The 26,076-nt window shown below is 36.9% G+C and overlaps 2 protein-coding genes across 10 annotated transcripts in view; one reads left to right on the top strand and one right to left on the bottom strand.

The window, feature by feature from the left end:
- Nucleotides 1-154: 154 nt before the first annotated feature.
- Tmem68 (transmembrane protein 68) lies at nt 155-26,038 on the bottom strand. Of its 8 annotated transcripts, XM_028894327.2 has the most exons (9): nt 25,643-25,724; nt 24,164-24,276; nt 19,103-19,147; nt 18,146-18,534; nt 13,209-13,373; nt 9,929-10,122; nt 4,732-4,792; nt 2,556-2,695; nt 155-1,443 (listed from the first exon to the last, which is right to left on the bottom strand). In XM_028894327.2, exons 2-9 carry the CDS (start codon nt 24,184-24,186, stop codon nt 1,339-1,341), a joined length of 1,122 nt encoding a protein of 373 aa, XP_028750160.1. In that variant the 5' UTR covers nt 24,187-24,276; nt 25,643-25,724; the 3' UTR covers nt 155-1,338. The 8 variants fall into 8 exon arrangements, 6 of the variants coding, with proteins under 6 accessions (XP_028750160.1, XP_028750162.2, XP_037058341.1 ...); XM_028894329.2 differs by lacking the exon at nt 24,164-24,276 and having other exon boundaries at nt 25,643-26,038; XR_005090800.1 differs by lacking the exons at nt 4,732-4,792; nt 24,164-24,276 and having other exon boundaries at nt 25,643-26,038.
- Nucleotides 25,948-26,076, top strand: part of Tgs1 (trimethylguanosine synthase 1) — a 42,603-nt gene continuing 42,474 nt past the window's right edge. For both annotated transcript variants that reach the window (XM_028894325.2, XM_037202444.1), the window contains exon 1: nt 25,948-26,076. In XM_028894325.2, coding sequence (XP_028750158.1) covers nt 25,973-26,076 — 104 coding nt within the window. In that variant the 5' untranslated portion in view covers nt 25,948-25,972.

Here is a 26,076-nt window from a genome sequence, read left to right as displayed (position 1 = left end):
TTAACTTCTTTCACTGAAATTGCCTCTCAAATATACTGACTACATGGGAAATATACTACACATTTATTGTGTCTAAGATAAAAGACATTATTGATGAAAAATAAGGAGTGTAAAACAAAAATATTTTTAAAATTATGTCACACACACAATTTCATGAGAATGAGTTGCAATTCATCTTTATTTTTCACATCATTTCTATATATATTTTATGTCATAAATATACACTTGTAATTAAAAAGTCCATATAAAACCCAAGTACTACAAAGGCAGAGAGGGACATACTGCAGTAGATTTATGACACTTTGCTGTTTAAATACTTTTAAAATCAGTTTTCAAGGAGACAACAAATCAAATGCTATAACATTTTCAGAGGGCTCCATGTTTACAGAAATTCATCATTCAAGTACATTTTATTGAAATAATAAGCCATGTGATTAGCTGCAAAGCCCAGAAAAACAAGCCACAATATAAGCAAAACCAGGGTTTTCTTGTTGTTTATTTCTTAGCCTAAAATCAGCTGCTAATGTGAAGTGCAGAATGTGACCATGATTCTACCCTTACACCATAAAACACTATGATGACAATTCATCCTATATGTTTACTTAGATACTTGTTTAAAATAAATACTAAACAATTCAGTAAATAAATACTACAAATAACAATGTCTTGATTTATAAAACAGTACATCTCTTTCAATGTGCTTGGCAACTGGACATCACATTTGAAGGAGTCGTTTCAACACCCAATGGACAAAAAAATGCACACAACTCCTAAAGGATTCAGAAATCAATTCAGTTATAGTTCTCACACTACAGATATCACAATAGATATAAGCAACTTAAAATAATGTATGTCACCAAAATATTGTCATGCTTAAAATAAATAATTGAAGTACAAAAGCATCCCACAACTTACCCGCAGTTGTGAATGGAATGAAGATAGAGAAAGGCATTTCTTATCTAAATTAAGCCAGTACTACACCCTAATGCATGTGCTCTCTTATGATCAGATCAACACAATAGACACAATTTAGGAAAGTCTACTTAACCTGCTGATATCATGAATGACTTAAATCTAAAACTCTATGCTTACCATATATTACTAAAGATTGCAAATGCAGCATGATCATTTTCTGAGTCAGGAAAGTGAAGAGTTACTTAATAAATTTGACACAACTGATTGAAAGGACAAGATTAACAGTATAAATTTAAATAAACTAGTTCTAAGAAAGATGCTTATTAACATTATATTTTAGAAACACTATTATATAACCTACAAAAAATTAAAAGACAGTGCCATATATACGAGCTTGTCACTATAGATACATTAAATCATCTGCTAATTAGCCTTCTGCTCTCTATGAAAGCGTTCCAGCAGAGCACTCCTAATGTTCCCTGGTATCCTTTGGTGCTTGTCAATCAAAGCTTGAACAGCATTCTTGGTCTATTTAGAAAACAAAAGAAAAGTCACTATTGGTTTGGACTTAGTACAGATCAATCATCTTGTAGGATTTTCATGTTATACTACTTGCAAAAGAATTTCTCTTCCACACGTATCTTGCAGGGCATGGCCTATGCTTTCTTCTAGCAATTTTAGTATTTCAGGTTTTGAGGCTTTGTCAAGGGCTTAGTAGAGGGAGAAATGGAAAGATGGTATTCAGTGGGAATAGACCTAGTTTTTCATGGTAAAAATCTTCAAGATATTTTCTGTTCAACAACATGGATGTATTTAACAGAACTAAACTGTAAGTATACCTATTTTTGTTTTGTTTTGTTTCATCTTGTTTTGATTAAGACAGGGTCTCATTATATAGACCAGACCGGCCACAAACAGAGATCCACTTACCTCTACCCTTTCCCCCAGAACTGGAATTAATATCAAATTAATGGTGTATCACCATGCCCAGCAAATTTACATAGTTTCCATCATAATTCAAAAATGTTTTTAAAGAACCTCACTAGTATAGTATATAAAGGTGGGTACAAAAGTTATAGTCAAAACATATACACAGCAAGGGATGTAATTCAGTGGTAGAGCATTTGCCTAGCATGAGCCAGGCCAGTATTGTTTTTTCATAGTTTTAGGCGCCTTCAAAGCTTAATTCCATATGGAGTAGTCTTTTCTCATCCTCATGACTCTTCATCTCTTTGCTAGATTACTGACCACTCCAACATTTTAAAAGTCCTCACTAACTTCTGCTACTCAAATTGTGCGTTCGTACCTCTGCCTTGTAAACCTCAAGGCTTCCATTCACTGCACAGCACCTGACATATTTATTATTAAAAATTGAGATATAGAAACATATTTCTAGATGCCTATAAACCTATCCCTGGCTTCTAAACACTATAAATGTCTATAGTCACCCCGTCCATTCTCTTTCATGTCAGTAAAAATGTCACTGAGCCTTGCCAAATATTTCTAATGGGGTAAAACCACTGTTTGAGAATTTCTGGCATATATATTATACATGTAATACATATAATACATACACAATGAAATTTCAAATAATTAAAACAAAAATCTGTCCTAAGACTAACAAAGAAAACACAAATTACCTTTTCAGCTAATTCTTCTGCTGTTATCTTTGGGTCATATGGAATGGGATCTCCTAAGAAGGTCCGCAGCTTTACAGGAAAACCTCCATACATTGGAGCAAATGGATAGCGGAATTTTTCATAAAGCCACTTAAATAATCCTGTTTTAAAGTAAGCAAAATCATTCTTATTGGCCAAATGTGCTAGGCATATAACTGTAAACTTTCTAATTAATTACACAAGACTTGCAGGAAGGTGGCAAAAATACCAACTCTTAGCAGTGTGTGTGTGTGTGTGTGTGTGTGTATGAGGATTCTGAAGCTGCGCACTGATTCCAGTTCCAAGCAAGTGCTCCACCACTGCGCTACATGACCAGCACAGCATTTCCTAAAGGAAGCATTTCATCACAAACTGGTGCAATGTGCTCACAGGCATGGAGTCTAGAGACTGCTGAAGGAACATACTTAGTTTTTTCTATAAATTTAAAAATAAAAGGAAAATCAAACCAATTCATTAAAAGACCAAGAAACGTTGTAAAACATAAGAGTCTCAAAAGACAACCAGTTACTATTATTGCAGAACAAAGGCTGAGTGCCAGCAAAGCTGGAAGCTAAAATGTTTAGGGACACAGAGCAAATGATTTACAAGAATAAAAGACAAAGACAAGGGAGTCCAGGTCCAATTCATGCAGATACCACGCACTGGCCTACTAGAGACAACCAGGTTTCAAACTCAGCAGGACTAGATTTAAAGGTATTAAAGATAAATAAGCGGAGAAGGTTGAAAAACAAAAACAGCAACATTGTAATCCAAAAAGGTAAGTTTCCTGAAATACAGTTATACACTGAAAACGCTGATTACATATAGAAACAGAAAAATCACTGTCACACCCAAAGTAACGCTCAAAAAAATTAAAATTAGCTAGGTGTGATGATGTATGCCTCTAATTCCAGCACTGGTGGGAGGGGACAGAAGCAGGCAGATCTCTGTGAGGTCGAGGCCAGCCTAGTCTACATAACAAGTTCCAGGCCAGCCAGGGCTGCAACAGTGAGACTCTGCCTCAAAAATAAATGAATAAATAAATAAAGTTAAAATAAAAGACAACAGACACTTAATTTAGCGATACTGAACTTTAAATTTAAGTAAAATTGAAAAGCAGTCAATAGAATTTTGAAAATAACTTGAATAATTCAAGAAACAATTTCTGATTTGCTATTTAAAAATATTAGCAAAAAATTAGAATAATTTCTAAAGTTAAATATAAAAAATGCATTAAAGCAATACCAAGGTATTGCTAAGGGGTTTTCATGTGGATAAGAACAGCAACAGTTACAAAAAATATATTCAACTGAACATAACATATAAACCTCAAGCTGAAAACAAATCGAACATTCCAAAATAAGGGATATTTTAAGAAAAAAACCTAAGTTTTATTCCTACAACTATATTAAAAGTGAATTTTTAATTAATAAACTAAAGAGAGACAAAAGAACTTATCAATATAAACATATTATGGTTCATAGTATTCTTCTAAAGTAATAGGATAAACCAAAGCAAATGACATCCCATCTCCTATGATGCCAATCTTAGTTTAATATGTAGGTCATCCAATTTTAAAGCTAGTTTCTTCAGTTGATAGTATATAAATGTGTTCTAAATCTTATCAATATAATTTAACACTATGTATTAGATGAATCACTTTTACGTTTTAAAAAGCCCTTTCAATTAAAATTTAATATGTATATAATACTCTTAACAAAAGCATAATGTCTACCAACACTCTGGAGGCTCAAGCATATAAATCACAAATTTGAGGCTAGCTTGGTTACATCGTGAGATCCCGTCTCAATCCCCAGTCCTTGCAAAATAATAACTGCCATTACTTAGAACCAATTATCCCTCAGAGTTTATATAGAACAGTACCTAAATATTCATTTTCTAAAATTAATAATTCAAAAGTCACCAGGTACAGTGGTGCATGCCTTTAATCCCAGTACTTGGGAGGCCTAAAAGCAGATGGATCTCTATGAGTTTAGGGCCAGCCTGGTCTACACAGTGAGTTCTAGGACAGCCAGAACTACACAGTGAGACCCTGTCTCCAAAAAAAAAAAAAAAATCAAAAATTTTCCTAACAGTGTTCAAAACGCCTGTTTTATAGATTACACGATAATTAAAAACCATAGGAATGAGAACTTACTTGTTCCTCCAAGTGATCTAAATCCTTCTCGAATATTTTGTGTAAACATAGGAATAATGGGCTAAAGAAAAGAATTTGAATTGAAAAGTAAATAAATAAATCCACTTAAGGTCTCCATTGAGTCACTAAGGCAACTTTTGTGAAGGCGCATTTGAGATCCTAAAAGTAGATTTTAAAACTAAAGGCATATCTAAGGTGGTATGATTTATCAGACTAAACTGACTTCATCATTTATGAAAATATAAATTGGAAAGACTATCCTCTAGTTGCAGCATGCAATATTTTATCTACTGATTTTTCTTACATATATAAACCCTTGAACCTCAACAGGATTATGATACTCACTAATTTCATTAAATAAAGCGAATGTGGTAAATTAGTTTTACTCATTCCTAAATAATATTCTCATTAAAGAAGTTATAAATGAAGACACTTTGAAGAGTGTTGTGGCTAATGAGAATGGCCCCCATAGGTTCATCTATTTGAATTCTTAGTCTCCAGTTAGTGGAACTGCTTTGGAAGGATTAAGGGGTTTGGCCTTGTTGGAGGTGGTGTGCCCCTGGAGGTGGACTTTGAGGTTTCAAAACCCATACCAGTCAGTGAGCTTTCTCTATTTCTAGCTTATGGATCAGATGTAAATTCTCAGCACCTGCTCCAGTGCCATGCCTACCTGCCTGCTGCCATGCTCCCTGCCCTGATGATCATGGAGTGTGACCCTCAGGAATCATGAGCCCCAAATTAAATGCTTTCTTTGTAAGTTACCTTCCTCATGGCATTTGGTCACAGAAACAGAAAAGTAACTAAGATAAAGGAAAAGTTCAAATCAATTTGAATGGTAGGTTTCACAACATGTTCTCATGAAATTACAACACATTTTTGTGAGCCCAACAATATAGGAAGGTTATGCTATTATAAACAGTAAAATATATCAAAATTGAATAAAATACTTTCATATATAAACAAATATACTGAACTAATGTTTTAGAATAGGTAAAAATATATACACGTGTTCATGAAGTTCCACATTATCTGCAGAACTATACACCTTTACAAGCAGGGTTTAGATAAAGATAATGATATTCTGAGTCTTTTCCACTCACTTCACTCACTTCACTGGGCAGAAGAAAACACAAGGATAAACTTCATACAACTTGTCCTCACATTGAACTAACTGATCACCTGCAATCCCCTCGCACCAGAGGGAAGACATCTAGTATATTTCAGGGACACCTAATACATGTTTTGTTCACTGATGTATCCCTCGCACTTAGAAAAGTACCTGGAATAGATGAAATAAAAGGAAGTTATGGAAGAACTAAAGAAGGAAGGAGCAAATACAGAAAGACAATGCTCCTAATGAACTGTGCTCTGTAAACACAGAGGTCACAGACAGTGATGTCAACACTAGAAAAAGCACACACAGCTATCAAATTGTAAAATGATAAGTAAGGTTAATTCATGAAACTACTACATAGAGATGATAATGGACACTGAATTCTTTTGTAAAAAATCTACTACTATCTAAGGGATTACAAATTTTGTAAAATGAAATGGCTGAAATCCTAATGTTTTAAAAGTTACATTCCTGCCAGGCGGTGGTGGCGCACGCATTTAATCCCAGCACTCGGGAGGCAGAGCCAGGTGGATCTCTGTGAGTTCAAGGCCAGCTTGGACTACCCAGTGAGTTCCAGGAAAAGGCACAAAGCTACACAGAGAAACCCTGTCTCGAAAAACCAAAAAAAAAAAAAGTTACATTCCCAAAATTGAGAACTCAGAATGCATAGGAGAAATAGAAAACCTTTCACAGATACTGTTTTTTTTCCCGTGACTGGAACTGCTGACCATGTCTACAGACAGACAGACAGACATAGTCCCCACAAGCTGTATTAAAGTGTGCACTTCATGAGGATGATTCAAGTTCCACACCATTCCTTAAATAGCTAAATCTCTGGAGAAGAACATTCCAGAAGCCATTTCATAGAAGAAAGCTTGCCTCAGTCTTCCATGTTATCTGTACCCACATGGGTCTCTACGTATATAACAAGTGTACAGATTTGTAAAACTATTCTTGGGCCATTAATTTAGCACGATCATAGAGTCCTACTTCTGCTACTAAAAATAGAGGAAACACTAACAAGGTGATTATCAAATCTTTCTTCATGTGAAGAGTGGGAAGAAGTCTAATAAAACTTTTGAGATAATGGTAAAGTGAAATAACACAAATTTTTAAATACAATGTTGCTTTCTTTTACATTTGTTATTTATTTCTAATTAATTAAACTAGTTTTTCCCTAACCTAGATGTGACACTATCTAAATAATTTCAGAAATTCATAAACTAAGAGTGGTATATGGAACATATAAAAGTCTGTCCCAGACCGCCCTTCTCTGAACGGAAACAGAGGAGGAGTGGACCCTGAGGAGAAGGTAGGTGGTGGGAGTGGGAGGAGAAGAGGGAGGGGAAACTGCAGTTGGGATGTAATGTGTGAAAGAATAAAAAAATAAAAACACAAAGTCTGTCCCATTCAAAAGACCTTTAGATACTTCCTGCTGATATTTTGTGAACTATAATTGAATTCCTCTTGAATTTCTTTCAGCATGCCCAGCTTACTTTTTTAATTATTTTGGGGGAAGAGGCATTATTGGAGAATCATACTCAAAGCTTGGCACATGCTAAGCAAGTGCTCTTCCAGTGAGTTATAGCCTCAGCCCTGCAGTCCCTTTTTAAACATAGCTAATCTTGCTTCTGTAGTTTTAAGTGTGTTCTCATAGTTTATGGAAGTATGGTTTGGTCTTTAAGGGATAGTTATGATTTACAACTATGTATTTTTTACTGAGTTTTCCTCAGATCTCTGTGACCAGATCCTTCCCATCCCTCCCTCTCTGTGCCTGACTCTCCTCATCTGTAACATTAGACCAATGGTTCTCAGCCTCCCTAACACTGAGACCCTTTAACACAATGGTTCTCGGCCTCCCTAACACTGAGACCCTTTATCACAGTGGTTCTCAACCTCTCTAAAGCTGAGCCCCTTTAATACAGTGGTTCTCAATCTTCCTAAAGCTGAGCCCCTTTAATATAGTGGTTCTCAATCTTCCTAAAGCTGAGACCCTTTAACAAAATGCTTCTCAACCTTCCTAATGCTGTGACTCTTTAATACAGTTCCTCATGTTGTGGTGACCTCAAACCATAAAATTATTTTTGTTGTTACTTCATAAATATAATTTTACTACTGTTACGAATCATGATGCAAATGTCTGTGGCTTCTGATGGTCTTAAGTGACCCCTGAGAACTGGTTGTTTGACCTCCAAAGGTTGAGAACCACAGCATTAGAATACTTTAAGTCACTCCCTGACTGTATAGTCCTGGGACAAACCTCCAAAGTGCTGCAAACTATTTATCAAACTTATGCTATTGGTAAATTCACAGCATTAAAATGTTGTATTTATTTTAAATTTATATAAGGCTATTTCTCAAAATTTTAGAACTTTATAAAAGATCTTAATTGAATTATCTAGATTTATCATAGAAAGTTACCAAGAAACTCAAGAATCTGAGAAAGTTCTTTTGTCATTTCTTTCTTTCAGGTCTCCTAAGCAATATCCTGCTTAAAAATGTAAACCTAAGGATGAAGAATTAGAATTCCATGATAAACTAATAAGATTCAAAACTATTTCTGTTATCTTTATCTGAAATTTATAAAAAATCTTTCAAAATATAAATGTAAAAAACCTCAATGTCTTGTTTTAGATTAGAATTTTATTCTTGCTTTAAAATAGTACATTGATTATTCTTAGTTTCACACAGCTGCAAGCAGCCTTTGTATTCCATATTACTCACAGGCTACAATTCTGGTTTTCACATCTACGCTTAAAAAAACTTTAGAAAATGGGTGAAATGTGGTATTAGTCAATTTTTTTACTACTAGCATAACAAATGCATAAATAAATTAAAAAGCTTTTTGCTGAGTTAAGTAATCTGTGTTTAAAGACAAAAAAGCTAATTCCACAAACACTTAAACCCTACTCAAAGTAGATCCTTGCACTAAGGATTTAAATATAAAATTATAAGTTACTCAAGGAACTTATAATCTATTGTAGGACTGTACTGTTTAAACATATTATTCTGAAAGTTAAAAACTAGAGTCATTGAAACTAGGCACCCACAGTGAAGCACTACAGCAGTGACTTCCAGGAGTCATGCATCAGCAGGGGCATAGGTACAAGAGAAAAGAGCTCCTGAGCACTTTGGAGTATTTTGTTTTACTGTAAACTTTGTAATTCAAATATAAAAATATCCATTCTACTTTAGATAATATTCTTTAGTTAGAATGAATCACCCACAATCTTTCTTTTTTAATCAATGATCTACATTTACATGATGCGCAGTCAGACCAAAGATGCAGGTTGGTCTCCCTGACAACAGCAACCTGAAATGTTAAGTTCCTGAAGCTTGGAGAAAGGAACAAGAGTCTGGCAGGGACAGCAATGTCCCCTTCTGATAGTAAGCATCCCTCAGGATAAAGTTCCTTGGGATATGGAGAGCAAAAGACTAAGAAATACTTTCCAGACGAAAAAGAAAACATCAAAAGCACATTTCTACCACTCAGTCTGGAAGTACAATAATTACAAGAATCTCCCAAGTACATTTAATTTTATTGAAAAATTCATGTGAAAAGTGCTTTAGAAATATCTAAATTTCACCACTGTCCATTTCTTATCATACTATAAAAACAGCTAATCATAGTTGACGAAAAATGACATTAGTCACATAGTACTTGTAATGTTATAAAATCTGATTATACATAAAACTACTAAACTATTAAACCATCCACATGTCGAAGTTACCAAAGGTTTAAAATACACAAAATGAGCTAATTGTATGATTTAAAAAAAAAGAATAACTGAAAGAATGGTGGGACTGTGTACAGAATTACAAATCTAATAAAGAACTTGGAATTTACAACTGAAAAATAAAACTTTGTTGGATACTTGACAAAATGCCAGGTCAGTTTTTGTTTTTTAAGATGGCTTCTCACATATAAGGAATAGTGCTTTTTTGATATATCTCTATAAATTGTTATATATAGTAACTTTTATTACAGTAAAAGAACCTGGTTTCATACACTTTGGCTCACTTTAAGCATTTCTTTGAAATTCAACTAAGCTTCGCTTGAAAAATGACTTTGCTGTGACTTACCACTTTCGCATCAATTGCAACCTGAGCAAAGCCTTTACGATTACCCCATATGATGCTGTAGGTTTCGTCACTAAGTAAGGCTTCTCGGACTCCACCTGGTGAAATAGCTAGCAAGTGTCCGCTCCTCAGGATTTCAACACATTTTTCTCGTGGTCCATGAAGAGCACAAAATACGTCTAGTAACAAACTGAACCCTGTAAAAAACATATTCATAAGGATTTATCTTTATCTTGTTCAATTCTTTTAAAAGCAAAACTTGCTGGGTGGTGTTGGGGCACACCTTTAATCCCAGCACTCGGGAGGCAGAGGCAAGCAGATCTCTGTGAGCTCAAGGCCAACCTGGGCCACAGGGTGAGTTCCGGGAAAGGCGCGAAGCTACACAGAGAAACCCTGTCTCGAAAAACCAAAAAAAAAAAAAAAAAAAAAAGCAAAACTCATCATGATCTATGTAGTTTACTACCCAGACTTTTGAAAACTTTAAGTCAATAGCTCTTAAGGTACAAGACCAGTTTCACTTATGAAGTATATATCTTACTGATTACCTACTACTGATTACTTCTTGGCTGATCACCTCCTTACTATAGCTACTTTACATTTTCAAACTCTTAATTAAAACTTTATCATGAAAAATCGAGATTCTTCTCCCCATTTTACAGACGACAACTTAGGCTTAAAAGTTAAGTAGTGTGTTCAAAGCCACACAACAGTTGCCCACTGCACTATGTCCAGCCCTAGGTGCCTTCCACTTAATTTCATGCCATACATATTCTCAAGTACTGTTAAAACAATCAGAGATGATGTCTCGTCAGCAACCAAAGCCCCAATCTCCCACTAACCCTGCAGCAAAGAACCACATGAATGTAAAACTATGTTCAGCCACAGCAAAATTAGCTAAGACTATAATCAAATCTATTGAAATATGCTAATCCTACAATTAAAATTTTATAATAACAGCAAATATCATTGAGAGTTTTAATCAACTGAAGAAGGGTATTCAATCCAAGAATAGCTAATTCCAAACCTTAACATTATATAGCTTTTCAAACTATGACTATTACTGCATGAAAGATAACCTGTCAATAAAGAAATACTTTATTAAAAACCCTACAGTGGAACTTCATGTGATTGCCACTGTACATGTATTTTCCTGCTTGAAACTGAGAACATGGAAGGTTTGTAGAACTGGGCAGACTAACATAGCTTCCCATTGCCTTACAGAGCTGAAACAACATTATAAATGTCACTAAGATTGAAATAATGCTTACTCTGCACCAAAACCTCACTGACTTAATTAGGTGCACTCTCAGAGTAAATGGAAAAGAGGGTATGTAAAATACAGAATTTCTCTCTTGCACTAAGAATTATAATGATTTTATAACTTCATAAATAATAGATGACTAAAGGTAAATCAATGTCAAAATATGGTATGAGCATAGAGAAAAAAAATGTTTTGAAAAACCTAAAAATGTTCAGTTTTCTTATTTATGAAAAAGAAAAGCTAAAACCAAACCTCTATAGCTCTATTAAAAAAACAATAGTGAAGAAAACACTTGAGCCAGACATTAAAACCGTTTTTTGGTTGGGGTGTGGCTCAGTGGTAAGACTGGCTAGCATGTGGAAAGCTCTAGGTTTAACCTCCAGAACCTGACAGGCATAGGAGGCATTTTAAGACAGTAATGCTTACCATTAAATCTCTTGGGGCATAAAACCCATAAAATGTAAATGTGTGAAAAGGTGTCATTTAAAAAAATAAAAATAACTAGTTATGATGAGATTATAATATCCTCTGTCCCCAATCTACAGAAACTCATCACATTCTTTGCAAAGGAAAGCCTTACATTGGATTTAACATATAACACAAAGTATAAACAGGTTTTCTAACATATACTAAAGCACTAACCATATGTATGGAAGGCACTGGAGGAGACTGTTCCTTAACTCGTTGCTGGGTTTGAGTCTGTTTGCTGGACCAGCTCTGTTTTTATTACTCCAGAGAACAAACTATCAACTCTCCTGGCTTGTTTCTAGTGATTTAGTGATGAAAGGAAATAAGATTTATTCTCAGTAATTTCATTCAATGATTTTTTAAAAATAACTTTTATCTTAAACAATTTGACTAACTTTTTTTTTAAATATAAAGCTATTATGAACAGACTTTTAAAATGCAGTCCTCAATCACAAGAGGACTGTTGTCTGTGAGGCAACTCATACACTGGAAGAGATGTAATGTATATGCATACTCTTTAGGATAGTGAAGACAAGTATATCTTGTATATATTTTTCCCAATTTTGATTGCTATTAAACTTTAGCAGCATTAAACAAGAAAAAATTATCATACAAAAATATGAAATTTTAACTACCTTCTATATAAAATTATATATCTTTCTCTTTTAATTCTACTTGAACATTCAAGATTTGGGTTAGGGATACAGTTCAAGGTCAGAGCACATGCCTAGTGTTCCATCTGCAGCATCACAATAAACAAAGTTCAAGATTTAAGCCTGCTGTTGGAGATTTATATTTGTGTTCCCACCTACCTGGTAGGCTGAGGCAGAAGGATTACTCTAGACCACAAATTGAAAGTCAGTCTGGGTAACCAACAGGATCCATCTCAATTTTTAAAAGAGTTTTTGTAACTTAAAAAACACTGACTAAATTTCCATTAATAAAGAAAAATAAATAGGACTGGAGGGCTGTAGTTCAGTGGTAGAGCATTTGCCCAGCATGTGCCCATCCCTAGGGATCAATTTCCAGCACAGTCAATAACAAAAGACAGAGGAGGAGGAAAAGAATAATTGGAGTCAGCGGAGGAAAGACGAAGAGGAGGAGAGAGGGAAGGAGGGAGGGAGGGAGGGAGGGAGGGAGAGAGGGAGGGAGAGAGGGAGGGAGAGAGGGAGGGAGAGAGAAGGAGGGAGAGGATAATTTAGCTAGGCAGGAGGATTACCCACTCAAGGTCAGTTTAGGCAACAGAGAAAAAAAAGTAGGTGACATTTTTGGCTATTTTTTTTTTTTTAAAGATATATGAGGGAGGGAGGGAAGGAGAGAGAAGGAGGGAGGGGATAATTTAGCTAGGCAGGATTACCCACTCAAAGTCAGTTTAGGCAACAGAGAAAAAAAAGTAGGTGACATTTTTGGCTATTTTTCTTTTAAAGATATATTAGTTAAACTGGATAATTAGATTTTTTTCAAATTTGTTATCATAAAGAGGCAAACACTTAATAAACAATACTAAAGACAGTCTACCACATGATTTAATCACTACACATAGTTAAGTTTTACCTGGGATTTTAAAGACAAAGTGGTCAGCTACTACTCGGCAAGTTCTGCCTTTGTGGATGAAAATTTTAGCCATGAAGTAGTAAAAGTCTATGGGAATAGCTCCATGATAAAAAATTATAAGTGCTGGTCCTTCTGGTATCTTTTCCATCCCATGAACTTCATAACCTGTTTGAAAGACAAGTTGCCAATACATAAAATACAGGAACTTAAAATCTGTCTGCCTTCCCAATTCCCTTCTCCTCTGGATAGTTCTCCCCGCCCTTTCCCTTCTTTTTGGACATAGAATAATTTGGTTCTTAAAAAGTGGCATAATAAACAAGGCGCTAGAGTGGAGAGGTAGCAGAGTGTGTGCTGGGAGTCCAGGAAAGACAAGGGATCCATGTGCAAGGGTGGCCCAGGAGTGGGAGTCAAAGCAAAGCAGGGTTGTAGGAAAGAGTGTAGTCCACAGTGATGGGGGCCAGGGAGGAAGGGAGCCAAGGGCAGACAGCACAAATACAGACGTAGGCCTGAGAGAAACAAGGACAGAATCCACCCCAGGCATGGGCTGGTACAAGAGGTTAGAGCCAAGTGTGGAGAAGTAGATCCTAGGATAGGGCTGCCTGAGCAGCTGAGGACAACCATCAGAGATCCCTCGTAACATGGCTTAGCTTCCCCGTGCTCATGGCTTTGCACACTCTCACCCACAAATGATTCACCACCTAGTGTGAATGCACCTACATTTTCTTGCTGATGTATATTTAGCCTGAGTAGGATCCTATATGAATATACTTAGGGGGTCTTTTTTGTCCTACAGTGTACCTCAGGAATCTACAACGCATGAAGTGAACTTACTACAGTTATCCAGTACACATATTTAATTTTCTAAAAAACATAAAGTGTCTATTAAGGACTTTCCCTTATTAATTTTCAAGGGAAATAAATAATAAGAAACTAGCTTTTAAGAATATCATTCCCATTTTCCAGGGATAATGCTTTTTTAAAATTGAGTGAAAGGTTTGAGCTAAAAGGCTGCTAGCCACTTGAGGGTAGAGACTTCATTGACTTATTGCCAACCAAACTAAGTTATTTAAAAAGCTTCTAATTAGTGTTTCATTGTATTGTATAGGGAATCACAGAATGTTCTGAAAAATCAGAGTATATATAATCTGAGAGTAAATTTTAACTTCAAAATATAAAATACTGAATAGATTCTGACATAAAGATATTTTTAAGTAGTAAAAACATTATAAACAAACAAAACCTGTTCAGTAACAGGTAACTAAATAAATTACTAAATTATCAAAAGTCGTATTTATGAGAAGGATCAATGGCATAAAAAATACTATTTAGCCACACATATACAAATGATAAATAAACCAAAATTTTAACAAAGTTCATTTGCACAGTAAATTTTAGGTAGTTTTTTATTATATTTTTACAATGATCATGTTTTTTTATGTTTCTGAAGTTTAAAAAAGCACACATTAAAACTGATTTGAGTTAAACAAAATGTGGACACAAGTAACTTTTATTTGTCACAAGATCAACTTTTTAAAGTTATCAATTATCCAGATAAAATATCTCATCACACTAACACATTAAAGTGGGCTAAGTGCTGAATATTTTATTTCCTCTGACCCATACATATATATCTAAAATTACCTTGGAATTCCAGTATAAAACAGTGCTTAAATTTACCTATATTGTCTTATCCACTCACATGTAAATTGAAATTGCTTAAAATATATTATCTTGAAATATAAGTTAATATATATATTGTGGGAAGATGTAAATTCCTAACAAGTATCTTAAATGATGCCAATAAATGTCACCGTTTTAAAACCATCAAGTTGCAACTCTGAGACAGGCACATGCCTGCTAAGACACTGCTTTGTGTAAAACACTGAGGGTGCCCGAGGACTGTACCCGCCAGCGGGCATTTAATAGTGAACACTAAGAACTCAAAGCATCAAAAGCATATGATTCCTGTTTGCAAACCTCAAAACCATGACTTCTGATCCTGAATCCCCAGTGCAGGGGTCTAGAAACCTTTGTCAAAGACTGCATCCTCATTCTGCTTCCTAGTGTACCTCGGAAATAACTTCTCTGAACCTCCATTTCCTGAGGAGTAAAATGGAGATATTATACAAACTTTATCTATCATGATATAAGGTTTAAATCAGTCAAAGTATTTAACAGTGTTTGACAAGCAATCACAAAAGAGGATTTATAGATATTTTAATATGAATGTAGTATTACCACAACACATTAGCCTAAGTGGGGTATCAGTAGTGAGTTTTCCTAATGGTAGCCTATATATCAGTGATGTGTATCACCTAGTGTCTATTTCAAAGTCTGTTCTCTTAGGATCTCTGTGAGTTCAAGGCTAGTTTGATCTACATAGCAAGTTCCAGGACAGCTAGAACTATAGAGAGAGACCCTGTCTTAAAAAACAAAACAAAAAACAAAAAAACCTCTGCCCTGAAACCACTTTGGGGCACAACAATATTCTATAGAAATCTTTGTCACATGCTGTTTTGGCTCGAATGTGGTTTCACTCTCACCAAAACACATGCCGAGGTTGAACTGTTCAAATGAGGCAGTTATAAGAAATGGGATCTATTGGGAAGTTGTTAGAGGATGGGACAGAACCCTTATGAACAGATTAAAGCAGCCTCCCATAACCAAGTTTTACTCTTAGGGAACTAAATTTAGTTCGAATTTTTTAAGATAGGACCACAAGGCTCAGCAAGTAAAGCAGGCTGTGTGGTTATGAGCCAAGACGTTTCTTCAGAGCAAAGGAAACAACAGTGCTCAGAGAAATCTTACAAAATGAAAAAATACTCACCACAGCACACTGGACGAGTGACACACAGAATATAGAAGAGGCTCAAAGAAGAAGCAACAACAAAACCAGACACTTTAAAATGACCTGGAGAACAAGAGCTTCTTCCTTTCTTCCTTCATCTTTTGTTAACATTTATTTTAGATTGATTTATTTTATGTGTATGAATGTGTAGTTCATGCGTTACCTGAAGCCCAAGAAGTCAGAAGAGGGCACTGGATTCTCAGACACTGGAGTTATGAATGGTTGCAAGCCACCATGTCGGTGCTAGGAACCAAATCTGGGTCCTCTGCAAGAGTAACAAGTACTCCAAATGCTGAGCCATTCATTAAATGAAAACGTATAAAGTTTTATAGAATAGAACAATGGTCACTAGAGACTGAACGAGTAGGAGTGAACAAGGGCACATGGACAGCGTTAATGCACAATGGAAGCACAGGTGGAGACACTGCAGTTAGTTCCAACTTGTACAGCTAGTATGTGTTAGTAATTATTTTTAAAACAGCAGGCTCTTATAAAGCAAGGTTATCCTTTGTTTTCTTTCTTTTTAGGCACCTGACTGCCCTTCCAATTTTACGCCATGCACGAAGCCAAATGAGACTTTCACCAGGAGCCAAAGTGGTATCTGCCCATACTCTTAGATGTTTAGAATTCAGCCATTTACTAATTACCTAATTTCAGGTATTCTGTTATGAATTGAGGCACATATGGATTAAATCTTTGGAATTTTTATATAGTCCAAATACATGCCACCTACAAATAAAGGACTGGTGGGAAAATGAAGTAAAAACCAAGTCCTTGAAAACAGACAACCAGAGGCAATTTTCATGACAGCCAAAACCTGAGCCACCATCCCGAAGTGTACAGCACCACAGCTTCTCAAATCATAGAGAGATTAAATTTCCTGGACAGTAATGTATTGCCACCTCAGTTATCTAGAAAGACACTCCAACTTCTTAGATAAATCAAACGACAAATAGGTAAACATCACATACAACTTATATTTAATGTTTACTATTATGCTACAATATTTTACTCTTAAAATGTCACATTGGTGGAATCAAATTTACCATAAACAGAGTAACAGTGGCACACACTTTTAATTAAAGCACTTGGGAGGCAGAGGCAAGTGGATATCTGTGAGTTCAAAGCCAGCCTGTTCTACATCGAGTGTTCAGGACAGCCAGGGCTACATAGAAACCCTATCTCTAAGAAGTAAAACTAAAAAAAAATATAAATAAAAAAATTCCAGCCAAGCATGTTGGCACTTGCTATAACCCCCATAATATTCAGGAAGCCAAAGCAGGATTGCAAATTCCAGGCTGGTTAGACTACATAGCAAGACATCCCCCACCTCACCTCAAAAAATAAAACCAAGTGTGGCTGCAAAGACAGCTCAGCAGACTTATTGCTGTTGCAGAGGGCCAAAGTTGTGTCTCCAGCACAAATTTAGTTGGCTCACAACAGCCTGTAACTCCAGCTCCAAGGGATCTGACAGCCTCCTTTGGCCTCTACCAGCACACTCACCTACATGTGCATACACACACGCAATAAAAATGAATACATATTTTAAAACAAGAAAAAGCAGTTTCTATGAAATAGAAAGAGAAGACTATAAGGAGGAAGAAGTCTGAAGGGAAAAGAAGGAGGGAACAAAAGATGGTCGTGGAATCTATGAGACATAAAAGCAGAGGGACTGCTTAAAAGGGGGGGGGATAAAACGGAGGCGAAGATGGGGAGAGGAAAAAGAAACTGGCCGTGAGTAAGAATAAAGCATAATGACAGACACATATGAAAATGTCATAATAAAAGCTATTATTTTGTGTGTTAAAAAAACAAGAAGTTTTGATATTTTAAGTAATTTTTATAGATGTTTTAAATATCAATTTTCATATTTCAGTTTATAGTTTTCGAGAATGCTGTGTAATTCTTAAACAGAAATGTGTTTATGAAATTCACTTCAAGACATACATATACACAACACATGGAAACAGATTAACACGGAATTTTAAAGTACCCCTTCCTTCCATTTTCAGTAATTTCCCAATCAATAAACAGAAATATGGTGCCAGGGCTCCACACTATGGCAACAGACCGCAGCATCCCTGCTTACCATGCCAAACGGCTGCATGTCCATCCCACAGAGTTGCCACTGTTTTCCTCGCACCATCCCATAAGTTATGAGAGTAGGCTTCTTTTAACATATTCTTCCTCTTATAGATATGGAGGAAAATAATAGTAAGGTAGAGAAGAAAGATCGTAAAGTACGGAAGTATTAAAAGGATCAGTGGGGTAAAAACCCACAGGAGATGGTTTGCAAAATTCAAGTAGTCCTCCAGCTGCTCCACACCCAACCATTCCTCAAGCACGTGAACCAGACAAGTCATGTAGGGCACAGAGTTCTGTCCTGCAACACAGGTTTGGTTGTTCTCTATCATTTTCTTTAGATGAAAATCCCAAATTCTGTCTCTTTCTTCATTGCCATCTATATTAATTTCAACACTAGAAGGGAAAAATAATCCAGTTATTCTCTTCACAACTACAAAGCTAAATATTTCAGTCTACATAAATGCTATACTCATTTTAATACCAAAGATGAGTAGATTTTTTTTAATGTTCAACTATGAAAATGGTAAGATTTTGTCTGCAAAATTATGAAAAGTGCTGGGTTTAGTTTTTCAAATACCTTGCAAGCTGTGGATTGAGAGGGAAAAGCTGATGCAGAATAAAATTATAGCTCAAACTGTTAATCTAACCCATTTCTTCCGTGGATCATGCAGAACACTTTACTCTTTATACTAAGACCAACTGTGTCCTTCACAAAGAAAAACATCAGTTTCTGATTCAATAAAGTAATCCAAAGCTTTAGGAAATGATGGCATACACTTATGGATATTTTCTTTTATAGAGAAATAGGTTTATATAAGAGCTTATCTGCTCTTTTGATATTACAGAATTAAAAAAAACTGTACCTTATAGTCATTAAATTTCTATTAAAACATAAATGACTGGAAACATAGCTACAAAAGTATTGTATGAACTCATTCTCTAAAATAATTACTTGACTTACCAGAAATTACACAAATATCTTGCCTCTAGCTTCAATATATGTACTCTGAAAACACAGTAAACAAGTGAAATATATTATTGAGTAAAAATCTTTATACCTTAAGTTTACATTCCCATGAAATAAATGGCAGAAGACAGTCACAAATGTCTGACAAATAATGACAGCCCTAGGTGAATCAGAAGTAAGTAATACTCAGGATATCTCTGCATAGCTTAAGACTGTTGACTAGCACCATTCTAAGGCTCACCCCTGAAACTCTTTTACTACAACTATAAAACATTTGCATCTACAAGGGGAAAGTATAAGTATAGGACTCTAAATGAATGCCACTTCTTACTAATGTTTACGAATAAGCTATCAGTCAAATTGCCAAATATATTGGATAATACAACTATATTATCCTTAAGACATAACTACCTACATAAAATTTCCTTCTTTCTTTCATATTTTCACTGGTTCAAAGTCTAATCTAAAGTCGGTTTAGCCATCATTTCATATTATATAATCTTAAGAAAGTTCTCTAATTCTTTATGAGAGTCAGGAAAGGAATAAATAAAAGAGAGGACTAAACCAGACCCTCGCACAAGAGCAGTTATATGTTGTCTTGTTATGAAGATTACCTTGCTAGCTTTGTAACAGAGCACACACTTTGACTAACAGGGGATTAGGTATGATTTCCTTGTAACCAATAGCACTTATTGTGAGAATACTGGGTCATTCTGTTCATAGAGGATGAACACAGCTTAACTTAAGCTCCTCAAATTACATTTTATTATATCACTGTATTCAGTACCAAGCTCCAACCCCTTGGAAATACTGTCTCAGACACTGCCAATGGGGTGCTTCACTAACATACCCAGTGTTTCTTAATCAAATCAAGTTGATAACAAAAATTAACCATTATACTAACCAATGCACCATGACAGTTAAATTATAACTTATCAGTGTTTGATCACTTAAAATTCAATATAGCAAAATTTTAGTGCCATTAGAAACCGGACTGGCAGTTTCTGAAGCTAAACATAATGTTACTTTATTACCCAACAAATCTACTACTAGTTATAAACACAAGAAGACTGAAGATACACTCTTCACACAAAAACTTAAATATTTGTAACAGAATTACTCATAATAACTGAATAGTGGACAGATTCAGATGCCCATCAACTGATGAGTGGATAAAAATGATATATCCATATAATACAGCATCAGTCAGATCTGCTGCAATGTGTGTAAGCCTTAAAAATATCATACTAAGCCGGGCGGTGGTGGCACACGCCTTTAGTCCCAGCACTCGGGAGGCAGAGCCAGGCGGATCTCTGTGAGTTCGAGGCCAGCCTGGTCTCCAAAGCGAGTTCCAGGAACAGCGCAAAACTGCACAGAGAAACCCTGTCTCGAAAAACCAAAAAAAAAAAAAAAAAAAAAAATCATACTAAACTAAGGAGAGGAAAATAGGGGCAAAAAGTCACACGGTATGTGTCCACTCACATCCAAAATAAGGTAATCCAAAAATCCAAAAAGGTAGAGAAATTAGTGGTTGCCAGGAGCTGGAGACAATCAAAGAAGACTGACTGCCTATGGAAACAAAAGTTTCTTTGAGATAATGAAATATCCTAGAATTAGACAATAAGGATGCCTGAATTTACTAATCTGTCCACTGTAATATGGTGAACATTACTGTAAATTATCTCAAAAATTGTTAGATTATTTAACCATTGCTAATAAATAAAAATATATATATATAAACTTTCATATACATTAAGAAAAAGTTTGGGCCCATCCAAATTTGAAACTTTTGACTGTTATTGTTTAAGGCAACTGACCACAATAATCCAGACTTATTTATATTTTAAATAGGTTTTAGTATCTTGTGACTTTACATCTTTCTTTAGTACCTCCTCAGACAAACTGGTAATAGAATTATAGTAGTCTCCCTTATCCACAAAGTGTACATTCTAGGACCCAAGTAGACCTAAAACTAAGGATAGGGCCAGGTTCTATACAGGTTAAGCACTGCCAAGCCCAAAATCCAAACTGCTCCAAAAATCAGAAAAACCTGAATGCCACCAGGTATAAAATTCCACACTTAATTTCACAACCTCACGTGGTAAGTCACAGTGAAAACTGCAAGTGCAACAACAAAATCTCCAGCTACAAGCAGAGTACACAGGAATGAGATGCAGGGACCTAGGGATATTGTTAACAAAGAAAGGGAATAATCTCTACAATAACAGTAATAAAAAACAGGGATGAAAGAAATTAAAGATACAAAAAAATTGAAAACATTGCATGTTGTGGTTTGAAGAAATTAACACTGTTAAAATGTACACATTGTTCAAATGATATTCAGATTAAAAGAAATTCCAATAAAAACATCAAAGACATTCTTCATAGAAATAGCAAAATGTATTCATAGAACTAGAACAACCCCTAAACTCATAAGGAAAACAAGACTTGAAATCACCAAAGCAACTCTGAGCAATAGAGATAATGCTGAACTCAATACCATATCTGCCTTCAATGTGTACTACAGTAACTAAACAACACGGAACTGACATGCAGATCAAGAGAACAAAACATAATATAAAAATAAATGCACACACATATTTACAGCCAATTGATTTTCAACAAAGGCAGCGATGTTAGTGAGACTTTACACTTTAAAACTACTAGAAGAAAATATAGGGAAAACTATGCCACAAAGCACAAACATCAAAAGCAAAAAACTGACAGTGGGAAAAAACACTTGCAAACTACTCCTCCAGCAGATTATTTCTAGACTGTAGTAAACACTCAAAAGGTTTAACAAGAAAAGCCCAAATAACCCCATTAAAAAGAGGGCAAATGATTTGAATAGTCATTCCTCAGGAGATAATACAAAAGGACAACAAGCCTCTAAAAAATTGTCAGCATCGCTGTTGTAGTTACTCTTTGACTATAAGCGTATGGATTTAGAGCCACCTAAGAGGCAAACCTCTGTGAGGATTTTTTTTTAGACTAACTTAACTGAGATGGGAAGTCTCCCCCTAACTTTTGGTGGTACCATCTCATGTTCTCATACATGAAATTAACGTCAAAGATTGCCGGGGACGGCATATAAGATAGCTGACGTGCTGCCAGCAGAGATTGGAGAAAAGGGGACCTGAGATTGTGGACCATCAACCCTCCTTGTGTTCCCCTCCAGATCTTCTGCTTAGCATGCCTCTAGGGGTCCAAGGCAGAAATGCCTACGTGTCCCAAGGTCATGCTTTATAGCATGCACATATCATGCCCTCCTCCATATAAATATTTCTTGTAATACTAGTCTTTTTCTTCTATCTGATCTTCATGTTCTGTGTTCTTAGACCAATGGTGATTTCTGTGATGTAGGAAAGGAGTGAAGTAAATTTCAAGGAAATTATACAAAGATGATCACTCAGGCTGGGGTTAAGGTAGTTATGCAGTTCATGGAAAAGAACCTGCAGCCTGGAGAAGCTTTTAGGCTTGGATAAACTGTACTGAATGTGTGGTCAATATAGCACATAGTATGATGTGTATCAACACACTGGACTTAAATTGGCCATGATGAATAATTCAGTTTCTGAGGATATTCCAAGGACATTGTGTAAAACTTGAGACCCTAAGGGGTATTGGCTAAAGACTGTGGATGGAGTAACATATGAATGGGATGACAAACTAAAAGTGTGGGAACCTAGAATAGGAGAATAGTGGCCTCCACTAAGAAAGGGAGATGGCAACTTTAATTCAGATATTTTTTATTCCTCCTGAAGGAGTGTGGAGATAATATGACAACTGATGGAGTGATTGCTACAAGCTTTATTGGGGTCCTAGATTGAAAAAGAGCTGCCAAGAAAGGTGGGCTTTCTTTCATAGAAGGTCTATAAATTAGATTAAGTCTTCCTTGGAATTGTTGGATATAGGACAGAAGTTGCTGACTTGCAGGGACAGATTTCTTGTCTGAGGTCATTGTAGCCCACCCGTCATGGGGCTTAGTGTTTGCAGAGGGCTGAGGAGGAACTTAGGCAGCTACAGGGGTCTTGAGGTTGGAGCAGACTGTGTGAGAGGGAAATGACTGCCTGGTACATTGACCACTGTTCTTATTTTTATCTTTTTTTGCGAAATTGCATGTTGTTACCCTTTGGGTCAAGTGCTCAAAAGATTGTATAATCATTAATAATAAAAATAGATTATGCTTGCTTTGGTGTTAAGTCTGGGATAGTTCCTGTGTTTAGTAAAAGATGATGAAGAATATATTGGAGATTTTCTAAGAATATTGGGTGATTTCCCCTTTTCTTTCTGTTCCCCCTTGCTTATGATAATAAAAGATTGAGGTCACCAGGGCAAAAGCAGAAGCTAAAGCAAGAGAAGTTAGAGAAGTAGCTAAGAGAAGCTAAAAGAAACTAAGAGAAGCCAGGGAAGAAAAAGAAACTTAGCAACTGCAGAAGCCCAAAGCGACCTGTCAAGCTTGCACGAGCATTGTCTCTGAGTTGTTATTGCGCCTTCCAGGTATTCCCATCCTTCAAACCCCAGAAACTGCTGAGGCTGGTCCCCGGCAAAAGATAATAGTGTGCCAGGCAGTGATGGTACACACCTTTCATTCCAGCAGTCAGGGAGGCAGAAGCAGGCGAATCTCTGTGAGTTTGAGGCTAGCCTGATCTACAGAGTGAGTTCCAGGACAGTCAGAGCTACACAGAGAAACCCTGTCTTGAAAAACAAAAACAATAACGAGTTAGCATAGCTCAAGACAAACACAGGGGAGGAAGGGACATAGACAGGATGAGTTAATGGGTATGGGGCCCAGGCAAAAGGAAGAGTTAGCTTTTAAAGCCTAGTGGGAAAACTGTGTTTCACAAAATGAGTATCCAAAACTGGCTAATAGAGAACATTTCGAATGTTCTGAACACAAAGAAATAATATGTCTGATGTTAGAGGTGTTCCTCCAACCTGATCACGAATACACTGTGTATATGCACTGAAATGCTGCCCTGTACCCCAAAAATTACAAATTACAATTATTAGTTCCCATTTACTTTTTAAAGAATCTTAAAATATTCTTATTACCTGACCCCATGCGGAGAGTGCATGAGTGAGCATGTGCCATGTTCGTGTGGAGGTGGAGGACAACTTTCATGAGTCAGTTCATGCTTTGTGGCAAGCACCTTTAACCAATGAGCCTTCTCCCCAATGCCCAGGTATCATATAACAATAAAAAGAAAAAGGAAGAAAAACAGAAGATTTCAAGCTTCTCTCTCCAGGTTCTGATATGCATTACGTTTCAAGGATTTTGTTTTTTAAATATAAAATATATATTTAAATATAAAATGCTCTCCCACTTTTTCCATCTTTTGATGACTGCTGTTCTATACTGTACTATATTCTAAGTCTAGTCACTCACTCCAATAATGTTGTAATACAAATTCACTTATCCATCTATTTATTTATTTATTTTGAGGCAGAGTCTCACTGTGTGGCTCTGACTGGTTACAGACCAACATGGCCTTGAACTCACCGAGACCTGCCTCCCAAGTCTGAGATTAAAGGTGTGTTCCACCATGCCCCACTTAACACACATCTAGACTGGTGTGTCTGCAACTGCAGTACTCTTTCCTTCATAACTCCTAAACTCAATGTATCCTTGACCTCAAAATAAAGTATTAATAGTTAATAAACAAAATAAAATGTTAATGTGGGGATAAACATTTCCTTTGAAAATTAAAGTATTTCGATCGATTCACAATGTGGCTCAAATACAAATGAGCATTTTAAATATCTGGGTTTCAACTCAGTTCTTATACAGCCCATAAAAAATTAATAGCATAAACTAAGTCATCAATGATGCAACAACCTTAGAGCATAAGCTTGTTTTGTTTTTGAAGAAGCTGTTGGCCAGTCTCAAGCAGCACCTCGTACTGAATGTACTTTTTTCCTCCCCAAATACAGCAATACTGTTTTCTATATCCAATTTATGTATTATTATTTCTCACTAACTGTTAAGTGGGTAGGAAAACCCAACGACCAAAGCAACGCAGTCATCTACAAGGTCTGAACCGACTTGAATTTGCAAAAATATAGAAGCTTGCAAGTGTTGCTTCCTTTGATCCTTTCCGCAACCTCACGGGGTAGTTTTTGCTACTCAGCCCCCTTTTATAGATGATCAGACGCTTTTCAGAAAGGCCAAGTCATTTGTCAGGTCACATGGTACTAAAGAGCATAAACTAGGATTTCCAGCTTGCTCGGTCGTCACTACGGCCTCACGCTTCCCTCCAGCTCCATCAAGCAAGCAGAACTGGGACATCACCAGGCAGGCGAGACGCCTAGCCTCACAAGAAAAGCTGCGGGAAGTTCGGGGAGCGGAGAGGACGCGGGACGCCGAGAGCCCGCGGGGGACCGGTGTGGCAACAACTCGGCTGCCTGCCGGGGCAGCGCAGACGCAGAGGCCAGGGGACCGGCTCGCCTTTCCGCTCCCCGCCCCGCGACCCCGACACCACGCCTGCCACAGGCCGGAGCCGCGCGGGGAGCTCCATGTGGGGCCCTACGCACCTGCCGCGGAAGACACCGGAAGCCAGGCTGCCCTGGCGATGTCGGCAGCTCCTCAGAGCCTGAGCTGCCGGGAGAGGAGGACGCTCGGGCCAGCAGGCTGCCTTTAAACACCGGTGAGGAAGAAGCCCGGGCCGCCTTGGGAGTAACAACGCCGCCGCCCCGCCCCTTCCGGTAGCCCCGTAGCTGCTTCCGGTGGCGCGTCTGGCGGGCTCCCGGCTCGAGCGTCCCCGGGCGCGCTCCTGCTCCTCCGCCCGGACCCCTGAGTCCTTGGCGTCTCCAGCAAGCGAGCAGAGGCTCCGCCGCGGACAGGAGAGCGACCCCGAGAACGAAATGTGCTGCGAGAAGTGGAACCACGTGGCCGAAATGCTGCTCTTCATTGAGGACCGCGACGAGGAGTACAAGATCCTTTGCCTCTGCTCCCGGGCATTTGTGGA

Source organism: Peromyscus leucopus, chromosome 2 (genome assembly GCF_004664715.2).
Source record: "Peromyscus leucopus breed LL Stock chromosome 2, UCI_PerLeu_2.1, whole genome shotgun sequence".
NCBI lineage: Eukaryota > Metazoa > Chordata > Mammalia > Rodentia > Cricetidae > Peromyscus > Peromyscus leucopus.
This window is presented reverse-complemented; position numbering and strand designations above follow the sequence as displayed.